The sequence below is a fragment of the Pseudonaja textilis genome, chromosome 3 (assembly GCF_049901715.1).
Source record: "Pseudonaja textilis isolate UNSWEBS1 chromosome 3, rPseTex1.2, whole genome shotgun sequence".
Classification (NCBI taxonomy): domain Eukaryota; kingdom Metazoa; phylum Chordata; class Lepidosauria; order Squamata; family Elapidae; genus Pseudonaja; species Pseudonaja textilis.
Window position 1 is genome coordinate 166,659,193 of NC_141992.1, and position 17,700 is coordinate 166,676,892.

At 33.4% G+C, this 17,700-nt stretch overlaps 1 protein-coding gene across 26 annotated transcripts in view; it reads right to left on the reverse strand.

The window, feature by feature from the left end:
• Positions 1-3,547: 3,547 nt before the first annotated feature.
• EYA1 (EYA transcriptional coactivator and phosphatase 1) overlaps positions 3,548-17,700 on the reverse strand; it is a 95,916-nt gene continuing 81,763 nt past the window's right edge. For 15 of the 26 annotated variants that reach the window (XM_087931374.1, XM_026706095.2, XM_087931367.1 and 12 more), the window contains 6 exons: positions 16,923-16,981; positions 16,564-16,724; positions 16,260-16,374; positions 14,439-14,560; positions 13,939-14,039; positions 3,548-6,881 (listed from right to left, as the gene is read on the reverse strand). In XM_087931374.1, coding sequence (XP_087787500.1) covers positions 6,801-6,881; positions 13,939-14,039; positions 14,439-14,560; positions 16,260-16,374; positions 16,564-16,724; positions 16,923-16,981 — 639 coding nt within the window. In that variant the 3' untranslated portion in view covers positions 3,548-6,800. Of the gene's footprint in view, positions 6,882-13,938; positions 14,040-14,438; positions 14,561-15,802; positions 15,896-16,259; positions 16,375-16,563; positions 16,725-16,922; positions 16,982-17,700 lie in introns of all 26 variants that reach the window. The other 11 variants (XM_087931356.1, XM_087931361.1, XM_087931355.1 and 8 more) reach the window with 1 other exon arrangement.

Below are 17,700 nucleotides of genomic sequence, written 5' to 3' on the forward strand. Positions count from 1 at the left end.
GAAAGCTTATAATTGTTCCCATAGAAGTATGATATTTAATTGAAAAGTAATGTTAAAGATGTTAAGGCTTTAATGAATATTAATATTAATGATAGAATTGAATTGGAATGGAATGTTGTTTTAATTATATACATTTATATATATAAGAATACAGTGTATTTTAAGAATGTACCAAGCAGAATCCGAATGGAAGTTATGTATTATATTGAATGTTACAACTTTAGGGAAAAGATGTGAAGGCGTCATACTCCAATCAGTAACTACAGGAGAAATTTTGTTTAATAAGAAAAGATAATAGATAATTGAAACAGGACAGACAAAAAATATGAATACAATGATTTGAATTGAGATGAGATAATTAAAATAAAATTGAGAAAATTAAGAGGGGAGAAGCTATGCAGAAAATGTAAAATAGTAATAAGATATGGAATAGAATATAAAAATGAGCATGAACTTGAATTTGTGTCTGTACGAAAAAATGTAACCTGGGATTACGCTGCTTTCAAAAAAGATGTTTTATTTGTATTTTTTTTCTCTTTGTGAAAACTCAAATAAAATTTACAAAAAAAAAACCTTGCAGCCTTGATTTAAGTATAATTTTTCTAGGTCATTGAAGTTTACTTTCCAGAATGTCTGGCTCTGCTTTAGTGATTAAGCCTTTGCATATATAATCTCAGTTTGTCTACTTTCTTATTTTTATCTTTATCCAAGAGTTCTTTTCCCTTCTTTGCCTTATATTTTGTATAAAGATTTCCCGTGATTCCTGTAATTTTCTAAAACAAATACGTTGTCCATTCTCACTTGATTATCTATTTGAATTACTTATTTAAATACAGTTTTCCCCACCCCTTTTCGTGCTCTTATGTAGAGCTTGACATTGGGCAAATTTATCTCTGTTCTTTTTGTCTATTTTTCTTCAGCTCTTGTCAGCATGTAGCTCTTTCCTCTTTCCCGCAAATTTATATTTGTTTGCTTTAATAATGTTATAAGTTTCATTTGAATTATTTATCAAATCTATAGTCACCACATAATCACATTGAATACTGCAGAAATTCTATCTTGTTTGTTTTATGATTTTGTTTATTCTAACTTAAGTTGTAATTTTGCAATGAATTTGTGATCAGCAGTCAGCTAGATCTTGTTTTATTGGTTCTAGAATGTAGAGAATTCAATTTCAGTGTTATTTACATGTCCAGATGTCTTTGAGATTGTTAAGAGGTATTCATTTGTTATAACCATTGAATTTTCTTGGCATAAATGTATTAGTCTGTCTCTTGCTTTGGTTCAGAACCAAGGGCAAATATTCCTATTATTCCAGATGCTATTTTACTTTCAACTTTAACATTTCAGTCTCTTACAAATAGTTTGATACCTTTTGGGTTATTCTGTCAACAGGGTGTTTCAAGTCATCATAAAAGTGTTGTACTTCCCCTGGATTTGTGGTATACATCATAATATTGATTTGCATCTTTACCTTTTTTTGTTTAGAATGATGACTATTTCATTTCTTCTATGATCTTGTCATCAGCATATCTTGATGTTTTTCTCATTTTGACATTGTCTCATTGTGACACATTTTGATAATTTTTGTTGTTCATTGAGTCCAAATACATTTCTGTTCTATCTTGATTTCCTCTAACAATATTACAATTGTCTTAGTTTCTGATTCAGACATTTTGTGTATGGATTGTATACATATCCTGCAGCATCAAACTTTATTTTAGTTCTGGGCATACTTATATACAAATATGTTACTTACTTTCCGTTCTTTCTCAGTAGCTTTTGGGATATCTTCAATCTGACGCTCATGCTACATATCATATTGACAAATTCTTGGTTATGAATATTCATTTTGCTTTCAAAGTAGAATAGTGGAATAAGTTGCATTTCATATACTTCCAAAGGTATAGCTCATATTGTTGCAAGTTCCCTTCATCAATACAAGGTGATATATTTAAGCCCTATCATTGACTATCACCAATACAAGGTGATAATCAATGATAGGGCTTAAATATATCAATTGAAACCAGTAAGATTGTCATATTAATTTTAATACATCTAATCTGGACTCAGACTAGACTAAATTCAATGTACTTTTCTCTCAAGAAATATAGATTAAAATATATCCTTATGCAGATATTTTTAACCACAACATATTTGCATACAAGCCAAGTGTCACTCACCAAAACAAAAATACTTGTATACACTAATTTAAAGTAGCCCCTTTTCCAGAAACATAAATAATAGTAAATTGTTTATAATCTTTACATATAATTTTGATCATCATCCATGACATTCCTTTCCTCTAAATGCTCATTGGTTTTGACCATACATTTTGTAGAGCAGAATAATTGAACACGTAATTAGAAATGAAAGGGTCAGTTTTTAGTGGAAAATATATATCTCAAAGTTTTATCAAAGTTATTAAGCATTTCATTTCAATATTAAGGTTAAAAAAATGAATTTCTATTTTTCAAATAGTAAATAGATAAAATAGAAGCGCACGGCAAAATAATGTCAAAATTTTTAAAAGATGTACTATTTATTAAACAGAATGTAGGCTTGTAAATTTCTAGTAGACAAATTAAACTGGAAAACAGACAATGGGATTCTGATAACACTAATTCTTCTGTACTCCTCAATGCTTTACAGGCCAGAGTTATCAATGAAGACATTATCTTCAGGTTTTTTTAAAAATGGGATTGTGTTCCTCTGTAAGAGCTTCATCTGTGACTAAATATGTTCATGCTATCTCAAAACTAAACTATTACATTATGCAGTCGGGACACATCTTTGAAGATAGCTTGATAATTTAAACCAATATGAATATAGGTGATTATATCACCTGATTTTTTTTTTAAATCCCAAAGAGTAAACCTATGCAATGGTTTAGATTTAATGGCTGCAAAAGGCTGCCATGTGTTCATAGTAACAGATGTGCCTGCTTTTAAGGAATTTATTTATTTAAATGGGCAGCCAAACTCCTATACGACTTTTTGGCAGCTTACAGCTAAAAAAAAAACCCATCATATAAAATGAATACAAGAGACCAGAAGAGCAAAATATGAAGACAAACTAAAACAGATCAAACCAATCCCAAAAGAAGTACCAAAAAAAAGTTGCAGACAGGTGCTGTCAGTAAAGGAGTTGAGTTTCAGGGTTGAAACATGCACTGAAGATATTATCTAGGTTAGGTAATCAAATGTCTGCAAGAAAACAACCAAGTTCAGAGAGCTCCAAGCACTCTCGGATAGGTGGTATATTCCCATATATTCCAAAGCACCCTTTTGGAATTAAATCCCAGCTGGGTAAAAGACTCAAAAATACTTTGAATCCATAGAGATCTATTTAGTGAGCTGTGTCTATTGCCCTCACATCTGCACTTGAATTCTTTGGGTAAGGCCTGATACATTATATCAACATATAGCTTCTACTGTAGAATTTTCTATCAAGAAACCCATATAATATGCTACTAGATTTTTGAAAAGGAGATGACTAAGATATTATATGTTAAGGGATGGGAAAATTCAAATACATTCAAAATGGCTATGTCACAAATCAATTTTATTAATTTAAACACAAAGTAAATAGAGGAAAGTTTCTGTACATAATGGTTGATACAACACACTGTTTGTACAACAAGGGCCAGACATACTTTTAGTCAGCATACAGACTAACTTCCTCCCAAAAAATGGGAGGGGTGGCAGGAAAAAAAACATATTTTGCCTAAAACAAAAACCAGCTTCGCAATTAACATGTCTGCTTAACCACAGACTTTAAGTAGTCCTAGCATTGACTTGTTTTTGGTAGATCAAGCTACTGAAAATGAAGGGTTATATTTACAATCAAATAGTTTGAAATAAGCCACAAAATAACAAACTTCAGCAGCAATATGCATCCCCCACAAAAAGAGGAGTTGCCCCAATAAGACTCTGTGAAACTTTGATTCAAACTGAGGGCGAATCATCAAACTTTCACACATGTGCCTGTTTGGATTTATTCAGCTGAACCTACAGATTATGAATGTGAATTGAATTTTTAAATCAAATTACAAGTTCAGGTTGGATCTTGGCTGAATCACATACACAAATTGTCTAATAGCTACTTTTGCTACTAGCTGGCTTAAAAGCTGGCTTATTCCACAAAAATAAAAATCTAGAAAGTGGTAAAATATAAGTAAAGTATGTATTTCTAGATAACCCAGCTGTGCCTAATAATAAAACTTAAGCCAAGAATTTATACTCATGCAGAGATTCAGGCAGGTTTTGGTGTAATAAGGGCTTTGTTTAGCCATATATAGGCTAAACAATAAAGATGGATGCTCACAGGATAATAGATATATTTTCTCAACCTGTGCCAATTTCTCCTTCCTTTTATTAACAGTTAAGAATCCAGATTAAATATGATTTAATCTTGATTAAAACACACCAGTGTTGGTATAATATAGTAGAAAATGATTTTTGAAAAAAATACAAGATGCATTTGTTATTAACTCTGGCCAAAAAAGCCACATTGGTTTATATAAGTCAGTTCAAAATAAAACTGTCAGGATTGTTGCAGGTTAGTAAGAAAGGATAGAATTAATTAAACAACTACAAACAACAAAAACAAAATTGGCAATAATAATTTTACTGTGTCCATTGCCAGCAACGAACCAATACAAAAATCTGATTTAGTGTGAAATGGTCAAAATTAAGGATCTACCAGACATTTGCCATTCTTAATTTCATTTCAAACTGTGGGTTTACAAACAAAATCATTTCAAAATGTTTGCAGGTTTTATGCATTTTAATGCTTAAAGAAATATGCAGGGCCATTGCTTCTTATTTTAAGTAAACATCACATCATTAGGGACATAATTTGCTCCCATATAGAGTTAGAAAAGATTTGGGGTTTCTGTTTCTGAATTACCCATATTAAATTCTTAACTCCTACTGTGCCTGGCTTTTTCCATTGCAGGTGTTAATGAGACTTAGACAGTAATAATAGACATGCTTACTTTTGAATTAAGCTCATTGAATTTGGTACTGGCCAGATATATAGAATATGGTTGTTAAAGTGTAATTTTTTTTTCTAAAAAAATTTGATTATTTTTAAAAGAGCAAGGCTAATTTTCATAGTCAGTATGTATTGACTGAATTCCCCAAAGCATTCCCTGTTTTATTTTAAGATAGCGTGGTACATTTCATATTTAGGTTTTGAGTGCAAAACATTTTTTTTTACTTTATTAAATCATGATACATTACACAAGGTTATCTTTTTAAAAAGTTCTCTATATTTCTGACAAAAAGAATAGATTCCACATTCAATATTTGCATGAGAAGACAATGACTTGAATGCAAATATATTTTCATTGGCAGAATTCCAGTAATATTGCTCCTGAAAGTAAAAATAGAAATAGGGAATGACAATTTTTGTCACTATCTCCTTTCTCCTAAAATCCTGTTCTGGAACATATCCCATTTCTTTGCAACATATTTCTGGGGATTCCCGGGAAACAAATAATCAATAAAATTGATTTTATCCATTAGGAATATTATTCTATTGTTTCAACATCTTCCACGGACAAAAGCTGTTCAGTTTATGACTCAAACCAGTTAAATAAAGGAACAGAACACTGTGCTCATTTTTCAAGCAGTACTAATACACATGCTTCATATCAGTTAGGAATACATGTTCATGTGTAAACTGCTACTTTTCTTGGCAAAGTACACATAAACAATGCTAAATCAGGCCTCCATATGCACTTTAAAAAAGTGACAATTTAACCATGCTATTTTTTCTCATCTGATTTGAATTAAGTATATTTTACACTTGAACTTATACATTCAAGTACAAAGTATAAATGAGAGGATAGCCTACTATAGGCAAGGTAAAATTAGAGAGCTGATATTGTGATATAATAGATTTGCAAAGAAGAAAACTAAAAGAATGAATAAAAAGTGATTCGTCATTGACACTTGACAACCATGGTTTTGGTCTTGACAAACTGATCTTAAAAATTTCAATTTATACATTATACACAATTCTTTTATAAGGCACAGCACAATAGTTTGTGCACATACTGCCTCATTCTTCACCAAAAATCCATTACTACTATTCAATAATATTTGCCTAAACAATATGTAAAACAATGTCCATTAGAAATTTACACAAAACATTCTTCCTGTACACGATTGTCTCAGTGATGTACTTATTTGTTTAAATTAGAAATACTTCTACTTTGCAATGCGCTAAAACAAAAAAATTTTGTGAGCAGAAGGCAATGACGAGTTATAGCCTTCCCACATATTGTACATATCCACATTTAAATGATGTCAAAACAGAATCTGTTCATAAATAAGTAAAGATTTACAGAGTACCCTGGATCTGAGGAAAAAAGCAAGAAAAAGGTAAACCTTTAAAAAGGTGTCCATTTTTAAAAAGTTCAGTCTTAGTTGTGCAATCAGGTTTGCTGTATTTAAGATGTGTTCATACCACACTGGAGATTCTAGAAATCACAAAGCACATCCCAGTCTCTTCACAGGTATGAACTTTTAAATGTAGTGAATGTGGTAAGAAGACATTGCTAAAACATTCTCATCATGGCTTGTTCTCATTGGGTTCACAGTACTAGAATGAACAGCTGTTTCTGAAGAAATAGATGTGCTTGTCCGTTTATTGAAAGGGCAAGGGTTAAGACCATCTGCAGCTGCACATCAACATGATGAAATCAAAAGAATTCTGTAGGCCAGTGCTGAAACAAGACTCAGGAACATCGTCCACGGATGTGAGGGAGGTTCCAAAGTTACAAAGTGCTACTATAAGTACTCCAGTTCCAAGGCATGATGAAGCGCCATAAGGTCAGAATGACTTGAGATCCTCCAGAATGGCATGGCATGCTGTGAGCAATACAAACACATAAAGGGAGACAATGTTACATGTTGTTTCATTAACACAGTAGTATTTAGCTATTCCATATTGCAAACCAAGTCAACAAGAATGCAAGAACATTGTCAAAATTCATCAACCCCATAAGAAATGCATACTTAAATGTAAGCAAAGAAAAACATATAAAGGCAGACCTCACTGAAAGGAAATACGTTAAATGAATGCAAACTTATTGTGTTAAAGGCCTGTCTATTTTACCTTTTTTTGCAAGTATTATTACAAATATACCTCAAAATGGATTATATTCAAGATAATGCTTTCCATTGAGAATTCTAGATTTTCACAAAGAAAGATGCTGGAGCTAGGTGCCCCTATGGCCTATACCCAGAAACTGTAATGCCTAAAGCCACCCTTTTATTGTCTAACTTAGTAACATTTGAAAAAATAATAAATAATTATGTTATTAACTCTAAAGTGTGAAATACAATGAACTACCACACTAATGCAGTGTCATACTAGAATACTAATTTGCTATGTATCTGAAAAAGCTTCTTAGATGAGAAGCAAAACATCTTCTAGGAAAAACAAAGAACCCCCAATTGCCTTTTGAAAAAAATACCTTTGAGACAATTTGCTTTTGTCTAACACATATTTCTTTATATATTCAAATTCAGGCTGAATGTTCTGACAATTCTTTTGCCAAGTGACTCTAAGTCAGGCCTAACATATCTCCTATGTTTCAGAAAATAGCAATCCCAAAATAAAACAAAGTGCTTTAATTAAAAAATGCTGAGCCAATTTAGGTTGGGGATTTACGAAGATCTTCTTAAGTGGACCTTCATAAAGATAATACAATGTGTCAACAATATCTTTAGATGCACTAATTCTTGTCATTTGTACCAATTTATAAAACAGCAAAATAATATTCATAGTTGGAATCCAAAGAATAAATTACTAAGTGTTGCTATTTACAGTGTGTATGTGAAGGATTGCCAAATGTCCTTTTAAGCCACAACACTTTACACTCCATTTAAATTCCACTCCATATGTTTCCTTAACCATTACCACCAACCATAAAATGGGAACAGGTTAAAGTAAGACTGGACAAATTAACCTCTATTCTTCATTTGGAAATCCATGTGTAGCCCTTAGAATCCTAGCAAACGATTCATAAAATCCCATAAAATTCCTAACATGCAGCTTGCTGTTTCTTTATTTGAAATGTTAATTTCTTAGACTGTAATTTTTTAAAATCCCCATCAACCTGTATGTCAATGCTTTAATTTGAAAAGCATTTTGGAAACTCTTTTTCACAATAGTCAAGTAGGCCAGTTTGATAGGATTAGGATTAGGAGAGACAGAAACAAAATAAAGAGAACCAGTCTAAAATTATTAATTTGGTGACACATTTTATGTGATGATTAATAAACCATTCATTACCAAACATTTCTTTCAGCCTTCTTACTGACAAATAAGCAGTTTAAGTAAATATTCTATAATATCATTGTTTAACTTAATCCTTTCCTATTGCTTCATAACATATTGGCATTGGTAATGTTCCAACAAAAAATTCAATATACAAGGAAGTATGAATATAAAATATTATTTACAACATATTTGTAAATAATGCTGATTATTTACAATGACTGTACAGATATCTTCTCAACAAGTTCTTATACATTTTTTTATTATAGATTTTGTTCAAGGGATTGTTTTTAAATATTTTTCTTTATATGGTATCAGCAAGAAAATTGTTTGAAATAAGAAACATCACAACACAGGCTACAGCTTGTACAGACTTGTAAGTATCAATAAAAATATTTAATAATATTAAGATTAGTATTGTTAGCTATAGCAATTAATTTGAAAGGAAAATTAGGAATGAAGGTAAAGCAACTTTTCATCCTACCCATCAGGCTAGACCAGGCCAGAAAATGAACTCCACGGAAGATCAGACATTAGTTCCAATAATGGAATCTTGCAAGTGCTTTCCTCTTCCTTCTCCTCTCCAGCGAATCAAACCAGAACTTGTTAAACTGCTTCCAAATATTATCTTGTTTCCTAAGACTTTAAAAAGGCTTTAACCCTTTTTATTTAGGTAGTAGTTTTTGCCTGATCTTCTATAGCACCTCACACCTCCTGTACCAGTAGCATACTGATTTTACATACTACAAACTCAAATTGCAAAAAAAAAAAATCCCTTTATTTTTATGAATGAAAAATCTCAATGTGGCAATTCGGGAAAGGCTAGGTAAATAACCAAGCATTATGAATAGTCGTAATATTCAGATGGAGATATTTCCTAGTACGGTAAGTATGTTCATATATATAGATAAAAAAGTTCATATATCATGATCCTTATCTGCAGCAGTTATCCTGTGAATTATCCAGATAAGTTTTCTTAATTATTATCACATGGACAAATATTTTAATTATTCAACTGCCATATATCAGCCTTGCATATAATACTGATTCTGAATACCATTCATCTACTCTCCAATACAGAATATTCTAGGCTCTATGCCATAATATTTTAACAGCATACTTGAATTAGTTTATTGGCAGCAGAGATGACTAGACACATCCAGTTGAAGAGCAGCTGGCAAGATAGCAGCTTGTTTTTTGACTGTCAGCTGGTAATCAGGGTGGAACTCTGACTTGACCACTTGAGAGAAATAGCAACTGGGATTGAATAAAATTAGTATGTGTGGTATGTAAGAGTACCTAACTTAATCCTTTTATTTTAGTTTGTCTTCTGACTATTCATACAGCAACGGAAGGAACATTTGCAATTCTTTGGTTATATAACACCATCCGTGTGCTGTACATGTGTTATAAAGAGTTCTGCCCTGGCTCCAGCTCACATCTTCCTGCAATTTCATCCAAGCTTAGGCCAAAAGAATAGAGAAGGTGCATTTGCTATGATAGGCAAAGAGCCAGCACAGTTTGTTCTTTCCCCAAAAGATCAGGCTGAATGGGAGGAAAATCTCCCTGCTGGCAACATTGGCAGCAAGAGATCCACAGAGTTTCCTTTATTATTCTGGCTTCAGGAAAAACCACAATTGAGACTTTTACATTGAAGGCATATAAATATAGTCACAGACCGCTTGAAAAGCAGTGTTTTTGAGGTGAGGTAAGAATCTGAATGGTCACTAACTCAGGAGGATGTTTCTTCTTATGCAGGAATACATACATATGGTTACCAAATTCAGTGTGATATAATCCCATTTAATTCACTGTTGTTTTGCCAGGAGAAAATGTGGCTCCTGCCTTGTGTCCTAGGCTGGAAATTCCTTCCGGCAACAAAGAACACATGAAAGCAATGCCTCCTGAGGATGGTTCATATTCATTTATTTATTGCACAAGCATAGTAGCCTTCTTAGTTTACAATCCTACATCCAAGTATATGAGAAAAAGCTTCACCAAATTCATGAGAAAACATGATCAGGATAGCACTGTAAAGTTGTACTTTACATTTTAAAAACTACTTATTAAATGCTAGCACAAATTTAAGTGCATAATTCTTTTACCAATTCTCTTACTTCTTTTTCAATTATCACAACACAAAAGAAATACTGTTTAAATTAGAAATAGATTGCAAGGTAAATATTTGCAATGGAAAGAGCTTGAGGGATAGGACAAAGAGACACTGCCAAGGAAGTGGTCAGATAACAGACAGCATAACATGCAGATGGATCGTGGTGAAGCAAGAGGTTCAGAAGAGTCCCTCCCAGTTTCTCAGGTGTTAAGGAGATAGGCAGGGTGGAATGTACTTTCAGACTTGCAAGATTCGGTTACTGAAGCACAGGGGTGTCAGACTCTATTTCATTGAGTGCTGCATCAGGGTTGTGTTTGACCACGTGGGACCGGGAATGGCCATGGCCAGGGTGGGCATAGATAGCTTGATATCAGTCAAGGCTCCATTTTTGGCTGTGATGGCTTCCTGCAGCCCTCTGCCAGCAAACAGGCTCCGTTTTCGGCTGTGATAGCTTCCTGCAGCCCTCTGCCAGTAAAAACGACAGAGGGCCATGCAGGACTTCCCTGAACTCTGTTTTTGGCTGGAAGAGGATTCCAGGTGGCTGTTGCAGCCAGAAATGGAGCTTGGGAGGGCCACGCAGAGGCACTGTGGGCCGGTACTTTGCTATTTCCAGGGCGGCCCCGTGGGCCAGATCTAAGCACCCCACAGGGCAGATCCAGCCCACAGGCCTTGAGTTTGACATTCCTGCTGTAGCATTACAATAAAGTAGAATTAGCTCATTTAATTGTGAGTCTTACCTGGCTTACCCCATGAGGCCAACATCAATCTTGCTGGACTGAAAGTATAATCCCCCTACCTTTGCCCAAGGTCTGTCCTAGATTTCAATACAATATTTGATTTTAAAATTTGTCCTTAAATTTTATTTTATTTTATTTCCCACAGTTCTTCTCCTGACATTTTTCCTTAAACAGTAGCTATAGCAGGCAAAGATTTTCAAGTGTTTCTTTAAGAACTTACTTCTTTCTTCATCAAAGTTTTCTTAGTTAAAATTACCCAACCAGCTTCATCTAATGAGAACAAAGATCTAAGTATTTATTATATATCACAGATAGAAAACAGCATGGGAATGCATTTAAGAACTAGAAATGCTAGATTAAGAAGAGTTACAAACTATGGAAAGAATGTAAAGCCTGTAATGACTCAATATTTTGACTGTTCTAAGCTTGAAAGAAAGCATGCATGTTCTTTATTATATTATAACAAATATTTTATTTCAAATGGCATTGTTTTAATTGTGGGAGCAACATGGATTTTAGTAGGGCTCTCATTCCAAGTCTTTTGAATATAACCAGCCCAATATGCAACTGTGGGCTGTACTTTAAGTAACTGCAGGGATTTATAGCTAATAATCAACACTTTTATCTGGAAGCAAAGTAGCAAACACATTGAAGTTTGGAGAATAGAGGTGTCCCATGTCTATATGTTCCAGACCAGCTGAAGCTTCTAAATAGATTCCAAGGGCATCATTTTGCAGTAGTTGAGTCTGATTAGGACATGAATGACTGTCTGAAGAACCGCCTAGTACAGTAAAGGAACAAATGGTGCATAGAGGTTGCTCAGTAAAAGCTGCCTGGCTACAGTTGCCACTTGCTTTTTAAGCAGACATTGTGAGTCCAACTGGACCTCCATCTAAGGATATGGATGGAAACTTCTCAGATCCAGATATCTATAGCCCAATATCAATGTTGGTAGGTTGAGTTGGAATTGGTTAGTCCCCACATTCAGGCCTATTCAGCCACCAGTCACTGGGACAAGTCTTTAGTTTCCTCACTTAGTCAACTTGAGGTATAATTGGGTATCAGCATATTGATGGTACATCATGTGCTGCTTCTTCTAGTCAAAGACAAAAACACTGCCTGCACATTGATACAATTCTACAATTTCAAAAATCTGTTATGGAGAAATTAAAGTTGATTTCAGTAAATACCATGCATGAAGACAGGAATTACAAGAATACAGGCTGAGTGTTATATATGTAAATGGAACATCTAATGCTATAAATGATTGCCTTGGTACATGTCTCTATTCTTTGAATTATATTATGCCCTGATGTAGTTGAATTTAAGGATGATTTAACATTTAATTAGAGTTTTTTTGCTGGTTGTGGACTGATTTGTTGAGCTTTGGTATATAGACTCTGAGCACGCTCTTGTGTTCTGATCCTCTTAAGCTTAATGGTGTCCTTAAATGCAGATTTTAATCATTTGTAAAGCCTTGGGTTCTGGAGCTTGTTTTCAACTTTTGGAGCACTACTATGAAGTTAAAGTTATAAAGTGAGTAGAACATCAAACATTAGAATTTTTGTAGCTGTAATATGCAAACTGTCACAAAAGGTGCTGCTGTATGAAAGCTTTTGTGTATATTTTGCATGTAACTATGCAGGCTGCAAAATCAAACATGTTGTTTGAACTTTTTATGTTTGCACACATGAATATGTACATGAGGTAATCTAAGCTGACTGCTATCTGCTAGCCAAGCTACACTAAAAAAGAACCAGACATCCCCATAGAAAAATATGTTTCCCATTTTGTTCAAATGTATAATAAAGAAGCCTTTCGTTCTTCAGTCCAGGCACCAGCCTTCATGGTTGCTTTTCAGGAAAATTAGAGAGAAAGTATCAGTGAAGACAAATAAGTATATTACCAGAGATAGCTTGGTCCTAAGAGAGTATGAAAAAATGTTCAGTACAGTGTGACTAAAAGATCATTAATTTCAAAGGAGAGAAGAATAATAGACTGCATACTAGTTCACATTACAAATGCATAGTTCTTGGAACAAGCCTGAAGCGCGCCCCCCACACACACAAACAGGTAATGTTTGTGTTTGGTAAAAATTTTTATTTGAGGTTGGTTGTTAACATACAATTTTATGTTATTTGTTGAACTATAACTAGTTCACAAGTTCTGGGCCTTTTTTTAAAAGCACAACTTAGAAGACTTTGGCCACTAAATCCTCTAAGTGGCCAAATACTGTTTGAGGCAACATATTAATTTGGCAGGGAGTGGTGGAACTGGCAATTTATTTTAAAATCTTTGGAAAAGTGACTTTATTTTCCATTGTAAGTATAAAATAGTTTTATTTTATTTACAAGGTTTGTTTATTTTCTAGGTTTATGAATTGAAGAAACTTAAAATCAAAAATTATGGATAAAATTACAGATATGTAAGCTATTCTGAGCACCACAGGATCTACTTTTGAGGAAGTATACATAGCAACTTTCTCTGACTTGATAGCCTCCAGATATCTTAGACTCTCCTTTCAATCAGCCCCAGTCACTATAGTCATGCTTGGGGGGAAGACTCCAAAGACTTCAATTAAAATAAAGTATAATTTATATATATATATCATCTGTGACTCACAGATGAACACTATACAGAAGCCTGATGATGGCAGAGGAGATTCTGCTGAAACGTTGCTACAACTTTAAAAGCACAACTATAATGACGTGGGAAAATACCCGAACAAAGCTGAATATCATACATATAAAGACCCGCAAAAACTTAAGAATGAATGAATGAATGAATCATTACCTTCTTTGATCCTTGTTCTTCTTCCACACCATCTCCTATGACAACGTAAACTACTTTTCTTCCAAATCTTTGAATTATGCGCTCAAAACAGCTTTCTTTTCCTGGAAAATTCAAGCATATTATCAAGCCCCAATCTGGGAAATAATAGTGTAGTTTATTTCTGTTTAGGAAGCAATAAAATGGCTGGACACATTTGCTTTATAGTGTAAAATAATTATTCCTGAACTCTTGTACGTAGTAGATAAAATTTATTTAACTTGATACTAAGATTATTAAGTTATAAATGGGCAATTGAAATAAATGTTCAAATAAAAAACCACAGATAATAAATGAAAGCATAATAACAAACCATTTAATGCTCCAGATAAGAATTATCAATAACAATTAGTTTGAAATAATTATATGATCTGTTCTAACTGCTCAATGACATTTTGGATTTGGAACTTGAAAAGTATGAACTTGAACATGAATAACAGGTTCTGTTAATTGTAAATACTCACCTATTTTTGTTGCACTGTAAATATTTTCTATTGGAAATACCACACCCAAACCATACAGCAAGACTTTGGCAAGAGCTGGGATAAGCTGAGTAGTCGTCACTAAAATATTGACACAATTTGTTCTAGAAAAATGTAAAGAAGTATGTTATAATAATAAAATAAATAGCAAATTATTAGTTTCATTTAAAAACCTGGAAATAAAATTTACTCTACAATTAAGGCTAGAAAGGATTCATAGATGGAGAAATGGTATTCATATGGAATCCAATATACAATCACTACAAATTCTCTAGTTTTTGCTCTTTTTCTGGCTCTCAGTTCTTAACAGGATTGATACTAGGAGGTATAAAGCATACCTCAGTGTTAGATATTTAAAGGTAGGAATTATTCTCAAGAATTGATGGAGAAGACTGGGTCCCTCTAGTATTAATGCAGATTCTATACATTTATTATAGCATTGCTCTTCCCTCTCAAAAAATACCATACAAAGGTCTATTCTACTTCAATATAGGGCCATATTTCCCATAATGACCTAGGAGAGAGAGTCTGATTTGGTAAACTGCAGGAGTTTAGTTGGAGTCCTGATATTCTTGTTAGCTGTTCTGGAAATCCCACTTTTTCATAGCACAGAAATACTTTGTCCCAATAGTGAACATTTTATAATTGGTTGGACATATCACAAGTGGGATACTTGTTGTGGAATGCAGATGTAGTGCTACCTGAAACTGGAAAACTGGGGATCAGACTAGGAAGGGGCTATGTGACTGAGCAGAGTGGTAAAAGTGGAGTCATACATTCCTATGCAAAAGGATGAGGAAAATGACAAGGGCTACCTATTACTGTGAAACTCTAGAACTTGAATTCCAACAGATTCTTCCAACTATTAATGGGTGAATAGACTGGTGGGAGGAAAGCTTGAAAGTCTGCATACATTCCTAGTTTGTCCCTCTCCCCATCTTGGCAAGCAGTGGAAAGGAGGATTTAAATATATATATATATAGGGCTTGATAGAAGAGGGGTTTTTGGTGTTGTAGTCATATACATCCTTTGAAAAAAGGATGAAACCTTTACTGGATTGCTTGACGGAATATAATGTAACAACAGAGAAATCATGTCCTTATGCCTGGTGTTTCAAATGCACTCATGTTTTTTTATCCTTTATCCCTTGAAGAAAGTTATACTGGATGATCATCATGCTATTAGTAAAGCAATGGTGTTTTTCTGACATTATGTAATTATAGTTTAGAACTATTCTGTATGCATCATAAGACAGAAACTAAACAGTTATAGGATGCAGTACAATAGGAAAAGAGTGAAAATTTATGAAATGTATGGATAAAAAGATAGTAATTGGCCAAATCTACCTTATAGGGCTATTACTGTGAGGTAAAACTGTTGTATGTGGGGAAGTGCTCTGTATACTTTCTTGACTTTTCTGGCAAACACAATCTATGAACCTAAGAATAAATTTAATAAATTAAAGAGTTAAATTTTACTGCTATCTTATCTGGGACATGTAGAAATGATTCTATATAATCAGTTAAATGATTCTATATAATCAATTAAATCTGCAATCACTATCAACTAATCAACTACAGCATGATGCAATAGGGGAAAATGAAACAATTCAAGTCCACTTTTATAACAACACTGCACATCAATTCACCAATTTTTAAAATGTCATATTTTAGAAAGCTATAATTTAACTAAACCGGCTATTCCTAGCAGTGTATAATGTATTAATTGTAACTTACAGAATTGTAAAATGTAGCATTATAGCTCTGGTTAATTTGCATTACTATGTATGTGAAATCTACTTACCTAGAGTGAATTAGTGTGAGTGCTTTCAGTGCAAGTGTTAACCACGAATCCGTAAGGGCTTCAATTTCTGCTCTAAGCTGCAACCAAGCTTCTCTCTTTGCTGGGCCCAGAAGACCTGCCAGGGGATGAGTGACAGAGAACAAGCACTGTAGCATTTACATGTCAACTATAATCCCTTACCAAGTTGTACAGTTCTATAGAATTTATAACTGTATCTAGGTGGGAAAACATAACCACAATATTCAAAAAATTCACACAGCAATGAGACAGTAATTACATGGACAGGGATATGATAGGTACTTGCCTCCAACATTATTTTTATAGGTGTTATAGATTTCTTTTACTCGTCTGTATCGGAAAGCTAGCTTTCTCATCCAGTCCACTCCTCCACGCACCCCCGTTGCTAAGCATAGATTAGCACTGGTAGCTGCTGCAGGAAACCCATCTGTCCCGAAGTTATAGGTGCTGTTTTAGATGTAAGGAAGTTTTAAAAATTATCAGATGGTTCAAGATAACTGACTGTTATACTGGCAATTTAGACAATTTGAAAAAGAATAGAAATAACAGTACTTGGAAATCATTATAAACAAGCAGCAAACAAGCAAGCAAAGAAACAAAAACTTCTACTTTTTCCATCACTGTCTTATATTAGTTTAAATTTACCTTAAATCCTGGCCATTATCATCTGATGAAACATCATCAATATGAACTTGGTCACATTCCTATAATGGAGGAAAAATGCACTATATTTACTTTAATTTGCCAATTGCAATACAAGAAATACTAACAATTTTTAAAGACATGCAAATCAACAATCATATTTTCATACTTTTTATACTGCTATAACTGAATTGATAAAAGTAATTTTAGTCACTATTCTTACAATTTAGGAAAAAAACTACACTTGGAAGGAAAATTGTTAAAATAATTATGTACATTCTTATATATTTTAAGCCACCCTCAAGTTTTAAGTTATTCCAAAGGGTTTTCAGGCAGTGTGTGTGTATAACTCAAACCAGATTTCTTGGTAAATGTAACTTATTAGAAAAATTAAATCTGATGCTAACCACCAATGAAACTATGACCTCTGATTGCTGTTGAGCCACACACTAATACAGCCTGGGGCTGACATTTTAAAAGAGTGCAAACAAAAAAGAAAAAGTTATTTGTTTCCCACTATTTCTGCATTTTCTGAAAAGCACAAACCCAGAGTAAAATAGAAACACTTTAAAGATTTACAGAATGCTCTAATTTACTTCTTAAAGCCACTGCATAGAACAAGTCCTTCATATGTATAATATTAATTTATCTGCTAATAATTGGCCAAATGAATATATATTATTATTTCAACATTAAACAACAGAATCACTACTACTGTTAGTACTGATATTTTACTGCTGTTTTATTTATAAATAAAACACCTTTCAGAATTGTGTTTAAT